This window comes from Petaurus breviceps, unplaced genomic scaffold (genome assembly GCF_028583685.1).
Source record: "Petaurus breviceps papuanus isolate PSGF00001 unplaced genomic scaffold, PetGlider_PUasm1.0 120, whole genome shotgun sequence".
NCBI classification, from domain to species: Eukaryota; Metazoa; Chordata; class Mammalia; order Diprotodontia; family Petauridae; genus Petaurus; species Petaurus breviceps.
In genome coordinates, this window is record NW_027185627.1 from 2,915,935 (window position 1) to 2,932,928 (window position 16,994).

A 16,994-nucleotide genomic window follows, 5' to 3' on the forward strand; every position below is an offset into this window, starting at 1 on the left:
AGGGGAACTTCCCCACCCCTGTCTGCTGGCTCAGTAGATTTTTTTGTCTTTTGAACACATTCATTTTTGGTCCTAGAGAAACCAAAGGGCTAGCCAGATTGTTAGGTGTCCGCAGCATACTGAGGCCTATCTGTTGGTCCTGCCTGCCTGCCCACAGAACAACCATATGGGACACCAGAGATGCCAAAGAAGCAAAAGCACTTGAGAGACATGCATTCTGGAAAATGTGGGGTGGGCTATTAAAGACCAGAACAGAATGGAAACAAGAGTTGGTCTAATTGACTTCTCACATCCCTTCTCACTCTAAAATTCTGTGAGAAGTCAGTAAGAGGAAGTCCCTGTACAATGATTAGGTTGTACAATTTTATCTGATTCTCTCAACTAACTCTACTGACCCAGTCCTGGCCCTGAGTCAGAAACCCAAGGATGAGAACTTTGTTGTAGTGTGGAGACAACATGTGGAGGGTTTGAATGATAGGCTAAGGAGTTTTTACTTTCTTCAGTAGAAAGCAGGTCACCATTTAAGATTTTTGAGTAAAATGGTTGCATCATCAGAGGTATGCATTAGGATATTTCAAAAACCCATGAAAAGAAAAAACAAGAAGCTAGAATACCTTCTCAACTCAATTTTACAAATATGTATTAAATACCTATGTAGTGAACTGGCCTCAGAATCAGGAAGCCTTGAGATCAAGTCCCACATCTGACACTGTGACTTTGGGGAAATACAACTCTTGGGGTTTCTAGACAACTTTCTAAGACTGTAAGTTGAAGAGCAAATGCCTAATTAACAGAGGGAATTCCTCAATGAAATCACTGGTCTGGTCCCCCAAAAGACAAATGTATAGGCTGCTGTATTAAACACTGGTGATGTAAAAATAGAAATAGTAAAAAGCCCTCAAAATACTCGTCATCTGCAATCTAGTTGGGAGAACCATGGGATAAAATCAATAGATAACTCCAGTGGAAGTTATAAGTACATAAGAGCAGTATGAATGATTTGAAAGAGAAAAGATCTCTTCTAGTTGAGGTAATCAGAGAAAGCTTTATGAAAGAGGTGGTGGTGCCTCAGCTGGGTTTTAAAAGAAAGGAAGAATTTCAAAAGCTGGAATTGTAGAAGATTATTGCAGGCATAGGGTACAATGTATACAAAGGCATGGAAGTGGTTGGTGAGAAAAGGTAGATTGATAAGAATGGTTTTCGCATGTGTATCATTGTTTTTCTTCTGTCTGTGGGTCTATCCTTCTGGACTGTAAGAATTTGGGTCACTTATCTACCATTGAAACACACAATGGGCTATCCCATTTGACTAGAATGCTAAGGAAGCAAAAGGGCTAAGTCTGGAAACCAGAATCATATTGTAAAGGGTCTTGGATGATAAACTGAAAGTTTTTACTCTTTTGTAAAAAGAGATAAAAAGAGTAAGTGTTCTTAACCTTTTTGTGTGTCACAGACCCTTCTGGAAGCATGGTAAAGTCTACAGATCCATTCTCAGTTACTTTTTAAAAATTTCTTCTACTAACTAGCATTTATTTTATCTCTCTCCAATTTTCCCCCTCACCCAGTGGAGAAGAAATAAGGAAAAAGAAAAAACTTTATAGCAAATATACAGTCAAAAAAAAAAACCAACCCCAAAACCCATATTGGCCATGTCCAAAAATGTATGTCTTGTTCTGCACCCTGAACCCATCACCTCTCTATCAGGAGGTAAAGAGTAGTATGTACCATTGGTCCTTTGGAATAATGGTTGATCATTGCATTGATCAGAATCTTTTAAAGTTCTTTGTTTTTATGGTGTTGTTATAAATTTTTCTCTCTTCACTCTACATCAGTTCATATAAATCTTCTTAGGCTTCTCAGAAACCATCATCCCCTTCACCATTTCTTACAGAGCAATAGTATTCCATTATATTTATATGCTATAATTTGTTTGGCCATTCTCCAATTGATTGGCAAAGCATTTATGTTTTTAAATACATAAAATAAAACACATAGGATTACTAAGGATACCAATTATATTGAAATTCGGTTATCAAATATTTTAAGAGACAAACAGACGTTCACAGACCCAGGTTAAGAACCTTTGTTTTAGACTGAATGAGAGGATGATGTGGTCCGGCCAGTGCATAGTAAAATTAGCCTGACAGCAATATGAAGGGTAGAATGGGAGCTACAGAAATGAGATGCAGGGAGACCAGTTAGGAGGATATGGCAGGAAAAACATGAAACTGCAGAGGTGTTGAGAATGGGCATAGAAGGGCTGATGAGCTAAGAGGAGCCCCACCCAAAGGGCTGCTTCTGCAATCAGGGCATAGGAAGCCTTTCTCCTGGACAGTGCTGACCTCAGGGAGGAATGGCTGGCCTTCATCTTCATCCTTGTCCCTGTCCTCAGGCCTGCCTTCGATCCTGCTTCCAAGAACACATGATTCAGAACTGCAGCTGTGGTCACTACCTGTATCCCCTTCCTAAGGGGGAGAAATACTGCAACAACCAAGACTTTCCTGATTGGGGTGAGTGTTTGAGCCCTAGATGATGCCTCTAGACCTGGTGCTTAAAGACAGCCCTTCCCCCCCCGCCCCCCCCCCCTCTTAAGCAGCGACTGGGACTCAGAGGTTTCTGTGTCTAACCAGTGAAGGGGATCGTTATGTTGACTCAAATCGATCCAATTGGAGACCTTAGTCCAATTCAGGTCAATTCAACATGTACAATGTGAAAGATACAGAGGTGAATGAGAAATTTGCCCCAGTCTTCTTCCAGAAGAACTTACAAAATGGATAAAGAGAAGAAAGAAAGGCTTGGATTCAGCTTCTATCTCTGATATGCATTACCTTTTACCTTTAATGCTTTTGTTTTATGCCAAGGCCATAGGCAAGTTTCAGAAGACTGTTCCCACTGGGTTGTGGTGAAGCTCCTTTATCTAGTAATCAGATTTTACCTGTATTTCCAGGACAGAATCCAACAAAGAAATATTCCAAGGAAAAGAAGCAATGCATTTCTACGTGGCTATGTTATTGGGGGGAGGGAGGGGCCCTCCATGCCATAGACAATATTCCATTGTATTTATGAAACCATCTATATGGTTATTACCTCCAGTGATGTAAATTTCAGGCTGTCCATCCCTGACCAAAACAAATTGTCAAAGGTATCAGATTAAAATGGTAATTCAACTGTCTATTTCTAAAGCCAGTTTAGTCTGACCCTGGCCAGCCCTGGGCCCTCCTTGGGTGAAAGCAACTGGTTGCAAGGACATTCTGTATTGAAATCAGCAAACTAGTTTAAGCTGGACCCCACCCCCAGGACCCAGCCTAGATTTCTCATATTGTAAATAACCCGCCTCCTTGCTGCTCTTAAAACTGTTGTCCCTGGGAATTATCTAAGAGGCATGGGTGATAATTTGGAGGCGGGATGTACTGGGCTTAAATCTCACAGTAACTCACTATGTGATCTTGGGTGAGAAAATGAGCCTATTTCCTCATCTATAAAATGGGAGTAATGGTATCTACCTCACAGGCTGACTGTGAAGTTCACTGTAAACTTTAAAGCTCTATACAAATGTCACTTGTTATTATTAGTCTCCCACAAGATACCTTGCTGAGGTTTAAAGATCTTCATTAAGTAACAACCAGCTACCAAGGCGTCCATTCCTGGAGGCCTTCTATCTGTCTGCTAGGTGTCAGCTAAGTGGGTAGATCCAGAAGACCAGAGTTCAAATCCAATCTCCTTACTAGCTGTGTGACCCTGGGCAAGTTGCTTATCTCTGTCTGCCTGTTTCCTCATCTATAAAATGGGGATAATAATAGCACCAACCTCACAGGGTTTTTGCAAGGATAAAATGTGACCCTTTGAAACATGCTTTGCAAACCTTAAAGTGCCAGATAAATTGCTAGCTATTATGCTAGCAATTTTTATCATTCATCAGAGATCTGTGCTGTGCCATGTGAAGGATACAGAGGCCTACATGGCCTTGATCCTCTGGAATTTGACAGTCATGCTCTCCTGGCTTTCAGAATGGCTCAAGGCAGACTTCAGTTTGCTGCCTTGCCACCAAATGTCCAGGCAGGGAGTATTTAGGCCATGCTAGCTAGGTTCTTGAGTTTAGGGTTAACCACCTCTTGGCCCCTCTGCCCAATCCTTCCCATCATTATAGGGTAGCAAGGCTCTGGAGCTACTAAGACAAAGAAGAAAGAAATTCTGTACGTGTATGCACATATATACACCCACATATAACTACATACAGAATAAAATCAAAACAAACACAAAGGATTTAAACAGGGAAGAGTCTAATTCAGGGATGGGGAACCTATGGCCTTGAAGTCACATGTGGCCTTCTAGGGCCTTGGGTGCGGATTTTTGACTGAGTCCAAGTTTTACAGAACAAATCCTTTTAAAGGGATTTGTTCTGGAAAGTTTCGATTCAGCTGAAGGTTCACACTTGAGGATCTAGAGGGCCACATGTGGCCTTGGGGCCACAGGTTCCCCCCCTCCTTGGGGAGATCAGGAAAGGCTTTATATGGAAGGTCCTGCCTACTCCCTGACCCTTAGGATACTCCCTCTAAGTCCTCCCCATTTCTCCTTCATTACTCAATGATCCATTTGGTTTATGTCAAACAGCATACTGCTACTCAGCCCTCCGCATGAGTGTGCTGCAGAGAGAAAAGTGCATCAGCCTGTGTAAGGAGTCCTGCAAGTAAGTACCTGGAAGGGAAGGGGATCAATGTGAGAGGAGGGAGCCAGACTTGGAAATCACTCCAGTCCTATGCTAAGGAAAAGACAGGAAGGGCCTTGTTTTGAGCCTCCTGTGTGCAGAGGATGGTATGAGGTGCTAGGGGATATAGAGAATTTAGATAAGTCCCTGCCCTCATGGGACTGATAGTCTAATAAAGGAAATTCTCACAAATAATTATAATTCCAAATAATCCATGACAAATGCATAAGAGCAAAGCAGTGTCTGAGGCCTGAGTTAGAGGGTTGGGGGGGACAAGGAGCCATTACTGACTGGAAGGGGAGGGGGAGGGGGTCTTCCTGAATTCACCAGTGCCCTTGTCTCTCCAGTGACACACAGTACAAGATGACAATCTCCATGGCTGACTGGCCATCCGAAGCCTCCCAGGTAAAGGAATCAGATTTGTTAGTCTCTGGTCTGACTCAGCCTGCCCCTTTCACTGGCCCCCAGGGCATCATTTAACCTCCTTTGTGTATGCTGATTTATAAGGGATAGTGATGCTCTTCCAGAAAGGTTTGAAGAAAGTAATATAGAACAGGCCCAAGGGGCGGCCAGGTAGCACAGCAAGTAAGAGAACCTGTCCCAGTGTCGGGATGACCTGGGGATCAAATCTGGGCTCAGATACTTAGCACCACACCCAGAAATAACTGGCCATGTAACCTTGAGCAAGTTACTTAACCCCGATTGCTTTCAAAAATAGAGAGAGAACAGGCCCTTTAGAGAAGCTAAGATTTGTTTTTGGTTCAGTTTTTCTTTTTCAAAGGAGAAAAACAGAGAAGTCAGAAGATAGAAAAAGGCTTGAGGGGGAAGATCATTTAGTGTATGTTTCTTTCTCATCTCTCTCTTATTCATTCTCTTGTTCTCTTTTTTTTTTTGTCTTTATATATTCACACACACAGTGGAAATTATTGGGACGCATTGATGCATCTGCCCATCACTGGGTTGGACAGCACTCACCTGCTCCCCTTAATCATTTCAGATAAGAAATAAGGAGGAATAGATACAGGCTTGTAACTCTTGATGACTTGATAACTGAGTGGTCTCCATGTCAGTTCTCTTGGTGAGAACACCCCTCATTAAAGCTCCTTAGGCCTGAAATTAGAGGCAGCTAAGTGGCTCAGTGAATAGAGCACTGAGCCTGGAGTCAGGAAGACCTGAGTTCAAATCCAGCCTCAGACACTTACTACCTGTGTGACCCTGGCAAGTCACTTAACCTCTGTTTGCCTTAATCCACTGGAGCAGAAAAATGGCAAACCATTCCATTATCTTTGCCAAGAAAACCCCATGGACAGTGCTAGTGTGATGTGGTTCATGGGATCACAGAGTCAGTCAAAACCGATACTTTGCTCCCTTACCTCTCTGTCTCTGTTTCCCTGACTTCTTTCAAGTCACAGTTCAGATCCCACCTACTCCAAAAGACCTTTCCCAGTGCCTCCCAGCTACTACTGCCTTTCCCTCCCACATTATTTTTCATCTACTCTTTATTTATCTACCCAGTTGTTGCTGTGTGGTTGTAGCAGCAAGCACCCCAAGTGTCCCCAGGGTTTGCTGCCAACACAGGTTCTTGGATCTGCTTTGATAAAGGAAAGCAACTCAAAATGGGTTAACAAGCTTACTTTAATCAGTCAAATATGTATCGTTTACCTAGTTCAGGGGAAAAAGGTCAGCACCCCGAACTTCAGAATATACAGACAGAATTATCAAGACAGAAACAGATCAAGTAGACAGATTTCCAAACTGTCCAACCTTTACATCCATACCAAACAATATCTGGGTTTCAAAGCCGGGGGGCTCTGGACAACGGCTTCCCAGAATCCAGATCAAATCACAGAACACTTCTCAAAGTGAGCCCCAAAACAAAGCCGCACATCAGGGCTTATATAGCCTTCTCCTGGCTCAGAGAATGTAACAACCTTATTGACTCACTGGCCAATCAAGAAGTATCTACTGAAAAACAAGCCTCCCACCCCAGGCTCCAGGTGCACTTTAGCCTAGGGGCAGGGAAGATCTTTATACTTACATTCCCATTACACTGGTCTCCTGCTCCTTGAGGGCAGGAACTTTATTTTTGCCTCTTTTTGTATCCCCACTGCTTAGCCCTGTGGTTGGCACATGGTGAGCACTTATTTAAGCGCCTGTCAACTGAATATTAAAAGGTTGTGCCAGTGGCCCTATATGCCCCAGCCACTGTGTATATTCTTGGAAGCACTCTGAGTTTGAGAGGAGTCATGCTGTCTTTGGTTTCAGGACTGGATTTTCCATGTGCTGTCTTATGAACGTGACAAAACCACCAACCTGACCATAGACAGGTAAGTGCTCTTACTTTCAGGGAAGAATCCTAGGATCCTTGAGACTCCTGAAGGAAGGAGCTCCAAGAAGTGTTCACTTAAAGGACCTATGAGGATCTACCTGGAAATATCTCCCCTTCTGACCTTACCTCATTGCCTCAAATTCCTTCTATTAGAATGATTGTTTTGCATTGAAGGCAGTGTCTCTGGGAAGCTCTTTAAAACACACATGTGAAGTGGAAGGATAACATATTGGTAAGGATTAGGTCGTCACAGTGGCTAGGGTATTACCTTCCATGGAATTTTAAGTATGGGAGCCATGAAACAGCTATATATCATGGGTGGGGAGGCCTAAGTAGAAGACTGTAGACCTCTAGGAGGCATCCTGAGGATACTGGTTATCCAGAAAAGGGAACAGCACAATAAGTAATTGAAAAGGGAGCAACCAAGATTAACTTGGTCAGAGGCCAAGAGTCATCTCTTAAAGGAGTTTTAAGGACCAACCTCCTTTTTGGACACTGGCCTTTGCTAGAGCTAGGCCTTCGACAGAACCTCAGCATAGTCAAGAAGCCAAGAACCAAATCTGGTCCCATCAAAAGAGCCATCACAGGCTTCTACATCCTACATGGAAGAAGGGTTTTGTAGCGGTCACCCTTAGGTATCTGTTGATATTTCTGCCACTGCATCTCTAGCACTCTGATGGTAGGATTGTTTGATGGGACCATTACTCCCCGTCCCAAGATTATGAAGAGGCTGTTCCCTACTCCTGTTCCTGGATTAGGATAAGGCTGTAATCACTGTTTCCTGTCCCAGATAAGAGATCAGATGAAAGGTGAAATCAAACCCTAGAATTCATAGCTGATTTGATGAAGCTGGTTCAAGGCTGATTTCTCTTCCAATACAGCTCCATGAGTTCCAAAGGGAAACAAAAAAGACAACTTTTGGGCCCTAGGGAGGTCCAAAAAGAGGCCAGGCAGGTGTATGTCATCCAGGAAGTGGTATCAGTAAGAGAAGATTTATGTTTCAGAATGAAATCAGGGCAAGGAAGAAGCCTAAGGCTCCAGGGATAGGCAGAGGCAACATGTTTGTTATCCTCACCATACCTCCTTCTTGAGAATAGAGCATGCTGGGAAGAGCCACAGTATGGCAGTTAAGGGATGGCCCCAGCATCTTTCTTCCTTTTTCAGCCACTTCCCCAATCAATACCACCCTCACCCTTCTTTCTTACATGGGACTTAACTATCTAAACCTTATCTAAAGGGAAAGATCTTTCAACCTAGTTTCTTACCAAGCTTATAACCTGAGACCACCTAGTAGCCATGATCTCTCTCTTATCCACAGGAAAGGAATTGTCAAACTCAACATTTACTTCCAAGAATTCAACTTCCGGACATTCGCTGAGTCAGCAGCAAACAACGTGAGTTGTGAAGCCCTAAGACCCACCTCCCAGCCTCAGAGTTCTCAATTCTGGGGGAGTCAGAGACCCTGCTGCCCCTGACATCCCCTCCACCTGCCTCAGGCACTGCTAGATTGTTGGAGTCAGGATCACATATTTTGATCCCTTCAGTTTGCAGGCAGGGAAAGTGAACCCCAGAGAAGTTAAGTGATTTGAGTAAGGTCACACAGGTAAATGGCAGAACCAGAGTTCAAACCTAGGTCCTTCAAAAGCTAAAGCTCTTTCCACCACCTCAAACTGGTGCCCAAATACCAAGTTTGTAAGGAGAAGAAAGGTGTACGTTAGACCTGGGCCTAAAAAGGGACAATGATATAGACTAAAATTACCTGGTAGACTATGCCCTGAGCCACACCAGGCCATCAAGCAGTCCAGGCCCCAAAACCTAGAGACTTCTCTCTCTTATACAGTTCTCCTCAGGGACCCACAAAACATCTTGCTCTAAGCTTCTGCCAGGTCCTGTCCAGTGGGAGTTGTGGGCTGCTTGGCAATGATCTCAAAGCCTTCTGAGGTTCCCGTGGGGTTCTGTGGTAGCCTTCATCCTCAGGCAACATCTTCTCTTTCAGGTGGTATGGTTACTGTCCAATCTGGGCGGCCAGTTTGGGTTCTGGATGGGCGGCTCAGTACTGTGCATCATCGAGTTTGGGGAGATCATCATTGACTGTGTGTGGATCACCATTATCAAGCTGGTGGCCTGGGCCAAGGGCCTGAAGCAGCGGCGGGCCCAGGCCCGCTATGAGGGCCCACCACCCACAGTGGCGGAGCTAGTGGAGGCACACACCAACTTCGGCTTCCAGCATGACACCGAAAATACCACCATCCCTCCTCACGTACCTGAGGATTACCCAGATGAGCAGAGCCCACCCATCCCAGGCACCCCACCTCCCAACTATGACTCCTTGCGCCTACAGCCCCTCGATGTCATTGAGTCGGATAATGAAGGGGATGCCATCTAGTCTCTTGGCTTCATCTTGCAATATCCTATGGATGGTGGGTGAGGCCATAATGATGGAAAAAGAAGAAAACAATGTCACATGTTCCACTTAGCACTTTTTCACTCTGCCTACAGTCTTCTCTCTGGCTAGAAAGAACAGACTCATGGTCATTCCCTGAATGTCTTTACCCTGGTGCAGAGCCTAGAATTCACCAGCTCCCTATTTGTTCACTTCCTTCTTCCTTTGTTTCACTTCCTTGGTACCCAAACTAGGTTGAAATCCATCCTGATCTGGAGGAATGAGAGAGACAGTGATCATTTTATAGGAGCCTTCTGACCTCTGGAGAAATAGCACTTGGCTCCGAGAATTCAAGGAACCAATGGGATCAGAGATTTAGAACTAAAAGTGTCCCTAAAGGCCATCCAGTCCAACCATCTCATTTTACAGATGAAGAAACAGACCTAGGGAGGTTAAGTAATGCCTGAGGCAGAAAAAGTACTAAATGGCATGGCTAGAATCTGAGTCCTCTTGACTCTTAATCCATTGTTCTTTCTATGGCATCATCACAATCAGATTTCTGTCCCTGATATTCCCTGTGAGCTCAGTAATCTGGACCCTAATCCTCTACTTTAGGATAACCTCGATGTCCTGCCCTGTCAAACAGCCCTGGCCATTGAGCCATCCTGTCATAAGAGAGTCGTCCCTGCTTAGAAGTAGCCAGATCAGGACCTAGAGGACCCTTCCCTATTCTCTGAAGCCCTTTTCTACTTACCAGGCTGTTGTGTACCCCCAAAAGGAGGCAGGACCTCTATTCTTATTCTGTAAGTAAAAGGAGTAGCTAGTAGAGTTAGCCCATCAACTTCTGTGTGTTCTTTCTCATCAAGCACATCTACCCGGCTTCCCAGAGGCCGTTTTCTCTCCCACATCCAGTGGCTTGTCGTCTAGAGCCTGGATAAAGAGAGCTCAGGGAACTGTATTGTGACAACTTGCTTATTCAGAATAGAACAAGTGATGACTTTTTTCTGTTTCTAAAGTGATTGGCAGCTATGTGTTGGCTGGGTGAGCTGTCAAGGGCCCTGATTTGGAGAGCTTAGGGTGAGTGAAAACACCCAGGATTTGCAAGAGCAGTTGAGTTTGTGCTTAGCAGAGCTGAGGACTTCTCTGTCTCAGTCTGTTTATCTCCCTCACTCTTCCAATGCAGCTCAGCACCTGCTCTGCAATTTGCAGTTTGAAACCTTAGAGTTAGCTAGGGCAATGGGGAGGTTGGATGATAGCAGGGGTAGGGTCTCTGGAAGGACTGGAGCCCAGGTTTATCAGAAATTAAAGCTAACTTTATAAGGCAATTGGAGTTAAGTGATTTGCCCAGGATCCCACTGCTAGCAAGTACCTAAGGCCAAATTTGAACTCAGGTCCTCCTGACTCCAGGGCTGGTGCTCTATCCCTGACTCAACTAGCTGCCCCATTAAAGCTAACTTTCAAGCGATTACACCACAGTACCTTTCTATCTGAGCAGCTCAGTTGCAAAGTGCAGTTCCCACACATGGATGCATGCATGCTGTCTGCTGTGGGAGAAATAAATATGGATACAAGCTGAATGAATGAATGAATGAAATATCTTTTCTAATGGGTGGATAAAAAAAAAGACCCAAGAACTCACACTTTGTCCTGTGCCATGCCAATGTGCCCACTCCCAATAGGATCTGCCAGAGCAGTATCTAGTACTGAGAGTGCTAAGGTACTTCCTGGGTTGCTTCATCCATATGTCTCCTTGAAAGCCAAAACTGTGTTCAGCAGGGGCACAGGGGCTCTTAAATGTTATAAAGTTCTGCTCATGGGCCTTACGGTTCTATGATTCAGGGATTGCCCCTGGAAAAATAATATTGCCCCAAGAAGTCTTTTAGGGACAATAACCTGAGCCTTTCTAACCCGACCCTCTCGCTCCTCACATTTCCCTAATAGCTCCCAGGGCAGGAAGAAAAGTGACTTAAGCTTCAGCCTTCCTGGATGGGCTCCGCTTTATAGCGTTTGCTTTCCTGCCAGTACTTACCAGTTAATCTCTCCTGGAAACAAACACAGGTCTCCATAAAGTGCCCAGCTAGAGGCGTGCTCCTGTGCCTCCCCGTCCCCTCCATCATCACTGACACAAACACCAGCTGGCATAACCCAAATAGATTAGCTGAAGGGAGCAATAAAGAAAAGACAGTTCTAGGTGGAGAGGCCACCTGGAAGCTGCTATTCCCTGTTGGGCAGCATGGTCCAGAAAATGCCACCTGGGCCCTGAGCTCCTCCCAACATCACAGGCCAGCTGATATCCAACTATCCACCTGTGATCAAAACTATCTTGCTCTTTCCCCAGAGGTCTAACTGAGGGAGGGGCTGCATCAGAGCTTAGTCCTAGGGCAGAAAATTGAAAGGATGTAGAAACACTATCCCAAAACACTATCTCCCCCTTTCCTCTTTCTCCACCATCATAGAAACCTAGAATTTCAGGGAGCACATATTTCCCTAGCAGCTTCATGCCTGACCCCCACCACGTTGCCAGGAGCAGCATTGTCCATTTTCCCCCTCCTAACGTAAGCCAGTCTTTAAATACTACAAGAAATTCTGGTGTCTCCAGTACAGACTTCCTTCCCCAACCCCTAGCTTGAACCCCAAGTGAGCTTTCCCATCCTCTTGCCCCAGGCACAAAAATTGCTTCTTCCTTCTTCCCTCCTGACCTCAGAGTTGAGGAGATTTTAGTAAGTGGGGTTGATAATAAAAAGGACTTTGCACACACACACAAAATTCTCTTCCCTGGCAGAAGACCTCTAACCCAGCCAGACATCTCTCAAAGGTGTATTATCCATCACCACCATCTTGTGTTGACGTGGAGTATTCTACTTTACTAAGCATTGTTTTGTCTATCTCTCACTTGACCTTCCACACCGTTGTTCGACAGGGATGGAATCATCGTCTTATTCACTGAAAAGATGCCCTTAGTCACATACTAGTGGCAGGAGTCAGGACCAGAAGACAGATCTCCCAGCTACGAAAATGTGAATGGCTTAGGGCAAACCCACCTCCACTGCTGAGGCCTTGCTGATGGTGGACTGGTGCCATTGCTGAACATGTAGAACAGAACATTGTCCTAATTACTACTAAAGCTCATTAAACAGAAAGAACTTGCCTCATTCTGTGCAGGAGCAGAGCTAACCTGGGAATGAGAAAGGGGTGAGCATTCAGGAAAATTGCTTCCTGAGGTTCACTGTGACTATGAAGGAATGCCCTCAGGTTTCTTTTAATTAACTATAGAAATGATCACTGTCACACCAATGTTTGTCATATCCAGATAAGGATCCAGAGGTGTGAGGCAGGGGGAAGGAAAATCTCTGGTGGAAAGTTGAAGCTCTGGAGGATGAGCCCAGTGAGAAAGAGTCAAAAAGAGTTCTAGGAAAAGAAGGTGGGTTAAGGAAGAACATGGAACCCAAGATGAGAGGGATGGGGACAGGAGCAAAGGAACTGGTCACAATGGAAGCATTAAAAGCAGCAACAGGAGAAAGGAAAAGACAAGAGAGAAATCTTGGAGTGGATGAACCTAAGATGCAAGGATCAAGAAGGAAGGCATTGCTCAAGGAAACTGAGAAAAGAATATTCTGAGTAATGGCAGAAGCATAGATTTAGGAAAGGAGTCTCACCCTTGCCTTCTCATTTAACAGGGGAAGAGATAGACCTAGAGAGGTTAAGTGACTTGCCCAAAGTCACATAGACATGGTCTGAACCCAATTATAGGACTCCTTCCACAACACCACATTGTCTTTCTAGGACAGGGGATTCTTAATTTATGGTGTTTGAACTTTTTTTTTCATATTTTGATAACTGCAGTTCAATGTAACTGGTTTCCTTAGCGTTCCTATGTATGTTATTTTAAACAGATGGATATACTATTCTGAGAGGGGAGGTGTCCATAGGCCCCCTCGGACTACCAAAGGCCTTTATGACACACCCAAAAAGTAAAGAACTCTTGGGAGTTTCTGCTAGGAAAACACTAAGGTCAAATTGTGGGTCCACTAGCTCCATAGAATTTTTGACTTGAAGCCACAGGATGATTTGAGGTTGGTCCAGAAAGAAAAGGACCTAACTTCTCTAAAAATCAAGGTTGCTGAGAGGTAGCCCAGGTCTAGGAAGCAGAAGGAGGATAAACCAATAGGGATGAACAGTAAACCCCAAGTGAAGGCTAATCCAGCAGCCTATGGATAAAAGGGGAATGGAAATTGAAGGAGAACCTAGGAAGGATCAGTTATGCTTTAAATCTACTTAAAGTCAAGAGAGGCAAGCATGAGAGTGTGAACTTCTAATTCACTAATACTGTATATATAATCTGCTCCTTGAGATTCTCTCTCACTGTAATAAAGAGATCTGCACATGACTGTGGTGGACTATTTTCTGTACTTCAGGGGTGCAGGGGCTACTGTGTGGTGGTGAGGAAGACACTACCCACTACTGCCCTTGGAAAAGAAATGCCCCTTCCCCCATTGATTCCTGGGTGGTGGCAACAATAAATTAACTAGGGAAAACATCACTAGGTTTCTGTTTAAAGGCCGCTCCAGGGACATTATATTTTTTTTCCACCAAAAATAAGAAAATTCAATCATTAATTAAATCAGCATTTATTAACCACCTACTAAGTGCAAGTCATTGTACTGAACTCTGGAGACACAAAGACACAAACAAGTCATGAGAGATGGGAGTCTGCTAAGTCCAAACCCATTTTTTTGAATATAAGAGAGCTAGGGTTCAGAGAGGTCAAATGCCAGGACCAGGAAGTGGTAGAGGCCAGACCTAAGCCCAGCTCTCCTGATTCCCAAGCAGTGACCTCTCTCCTACACACACTGCTCCTTCATGTTCTAGAACTTCAGGGCCATTGACCTAAGGCAAGTATTTGGATGAGGCAGTAGGGTTATTTACACTACAAACAAGGGATGGGATATGTATGTCCAGAAGAGGGAGAGGGACAAAGGACCTGCCAGCCTATACCATGAAGATTATCAGCCTGCCTTCAGACACCAGAACCCATACATGAATGCTGTTGCAAAGAATCACTATGATTTGCAGTTAAATGAATAAGCCTTGAATGCAAACTTCATAGAACAAATCCCCTTAATAAAAGGATCTGTTCTGTAAAATGAGGACTCAGTCAAAAGGCTGCCCCCAAGGACCTAGAAGGCCACATGTGGCCTCAAGGCCACAGGTTCCCCACCCCTGGAATAAGGCCTGGGGTGGGTCAATGACTTCAGTTTGCATGGAGACTGTTCACATGTAAAACTGGGAGGGACCCAAGAAGTCATATAATCAAAGCCCCTCCTTTTATAGACAAGGAAACCAATTCCCCAAAAAGATAAGTGATATGTCCAAGGTCACACGTTTGGCTGACATCCTTCCTACTCAGAGGATGAAAATGACATTACTGTCAGGGTCAAGATGCAATGTGTCCAACTGTGGCTGATCAGACCAATACAAGCCCAGCAGGTTCTAACTGCCACAGGTTGGACACAAATAGTGCACATGAACATTTGGAGTGGCAATAGTTCTAAATCTGTGCATTGCACGTTTCTTTTGATCTACTACAACTCTGCCTTGCTCATGAAGCATAGCACCTTCTTTGATGCAAATGTATCATGCTGGACAGATACAGTCTCATAATCGATTCCAAAACAGAGAAACGTTGAGAGTGTCCTGGTATCGCTTCTTCTGACCTTCAAGCATGAGCGCTTGCCTTCTATGAGTTCTCTGTAAAAGAGTATTTTAGGCAAACATTTGGCATTAGAACAACATGACCAGCCCATGAAGATCGAGCTCTCTGCTGTAGAGTCTGAATACTTGGCAGTAATTGTTACAAAATCTTTTTTTTTTCTTTATATCTGACCTAAATCTGCCTCTGCAGCCTCCAAACATTGCCCCCAGGTAAGCCCTCTTGGAGGTCAAACAGAGTAAGTCTTTTCTACCTGATAAACTATTGAATATCTGGCTGGGAAGTCCTGGTTCTGACAATTACTACCTGGATAACCACAGACAAATCACTTAACCTCCCAGCTTCCATTTCTTCATATGTAAAATAGTGATAATATTTGCCCTACTTGCCATACAAGAGTGTTGGGCATGTCCACTCTGCAGTAACCACTGAGTTCCCCCAAAGTTCTTCCCAGCCCCTAAGATGAAGTAGGTACTTTCTCTTACCCCAGAGATTATTCCTTCCTTGAACTTTGGACTGCTCTTGTATAGACTTAAGTAACCAGAAGACTATAGCTATAATCTCTGTAAATCATACCCATATACCTGGCCCATTTTTTTTCTCACACAGGACAAACCAAGCGGATAAAGAATATCTATTGTCCCAGCTATGATATGCAATTGGATGAATGGCCCCTAGATCTAGCTGGTCCATAATTTCCATCTGCATGAAGACGATTCACTAACCATGAACCATGAATTCAGTTTCATACTCCACAATACCCTTAATAAGAGTTTGTCTTGTATTTTCTGTTTGTTTTGAATGGAAGGTATAGAGGAAGAGGTGCCCACACCTGTGACTAGATTAGCAACTCATCTGTAAATTATAATCTTAGAGAGTTACTAGAGTACACTGAGAGATTATATGAATCACCCCTAATCATTTAGCCCGTATATGTTGGAAGCACTACTTCCACCTGACTCCAGTGCCCCACCAGTCTACCTCAGCCCTTATTTATATAGTGTTTTAAAGTTTGCAAAACACTTTAAATGATCTCATTTGGGCAATACAAACCAGCCTGGAAGGTAGGTATTATAAGGATTATCATCTCCATTTTATAAAGGAGGAAAATGAGTCTGTGTGAGATTAAATGACTTACCCAGCGTCACTCAGCTAGTATCACAGGTAGGATTTGAACTCAGGTCTTCCTGACTCCAGGCCCAGCACTATTATCCACTAAACCCTATTGCCTCTCTTTTATAAAATATACAAAAATGTAAATATATATAAAATACACAGATATAAATATATAAAAAATATACAAGATATAAATTTATATAAAATATACAAGATATAAATATATAATATAAAAATATAATATAAAACACAGTTATATATTACATATACATACATCCATACAATACAACCAAGCAGCTTTTTACAACAACAATAAAACAGTTTTAAAATGATGTAACTTGTAGGAATCAAATATGCTTCCTTGTTAATGGTGCTTCTGGGAAGAAGCCAAAATGGATTTGAGAACAGCATGAGAAGCAGTTGGGAGGTTGTAGAGGGAAGACAGGAGAGAGTAGGGGTCAGACTAGTCACAAATAAAACAAACTTCCGCTTAAATGCAAATCATAAAGAAGGAAAAAGGTAAGAGCTAGTGATCCAGGTCTGGGTGGGGAGAAGCATGAAATGAAAGCAAATCACTTTCAATTACATGTCACTAGGGCTGATCACATTTCTTCTCTTTAACTTCCTTCTTTGTAAAGAGAGAAGTAGGTGGCAGAGATAGGAGAAAGTATGAGATGTGATGAAAGGAACTACATAACTAATCATCAGAACTGTGAACATGAAAGGGTTGAACTCATGTAAACACTGAAAA

At 43.6% G+C, this 16,994-nt stretch overlaps 1 protein-coding gene across 2 annotated transcripts in view; it reads left to right on the forward strand.

The window, feature by feature from the left end:
* The window catches only part of SCNN1B (sodium channel epithelial 1 subunit beta), a 101,747-nt gene extending 87,943 nt beyond the window's left edge, over nucleotides 1-13,804 (forward strand). For both annotated transcript variants that reach the window (XM_069089246.1, XM_069089243.1), the window contains 6 exons: nucleotides 2,393-2,510; nucleotides 4,612-4,687; nucleotides 5,053-5,110; nucleotides 6,971-7,032; nucleotides 8,353-8,428; nucleotides 9,031-13,804. In XM_069089246.1, the coding sequence (XP_068945347.1) occupies nucleotides 2,393-2,510; nucleotides 4,612-4,687; nucleotides 5,053-5,110; nucleotides 6,971-7,032; nucleotides 8,353-8,428; nucleotides 9,031-9,420 (780 nt within the window). In that variant the 3' untranslated portion in view covers nucleotides 9,421-13,804. The remainder of the gene's footprint in view (nucleotides 1-2,392; nucleotides 2,511-4,611; nucleotides 4,688-5,052; nucleotides 5,111-6,970; nucleotides 7,033-8,352; nucleotides 8,429-9,030) is intronic.
* The last annotated feature ends 3,190 nt before the right edge of the window (nucleotides 13,805-16,994 follow it).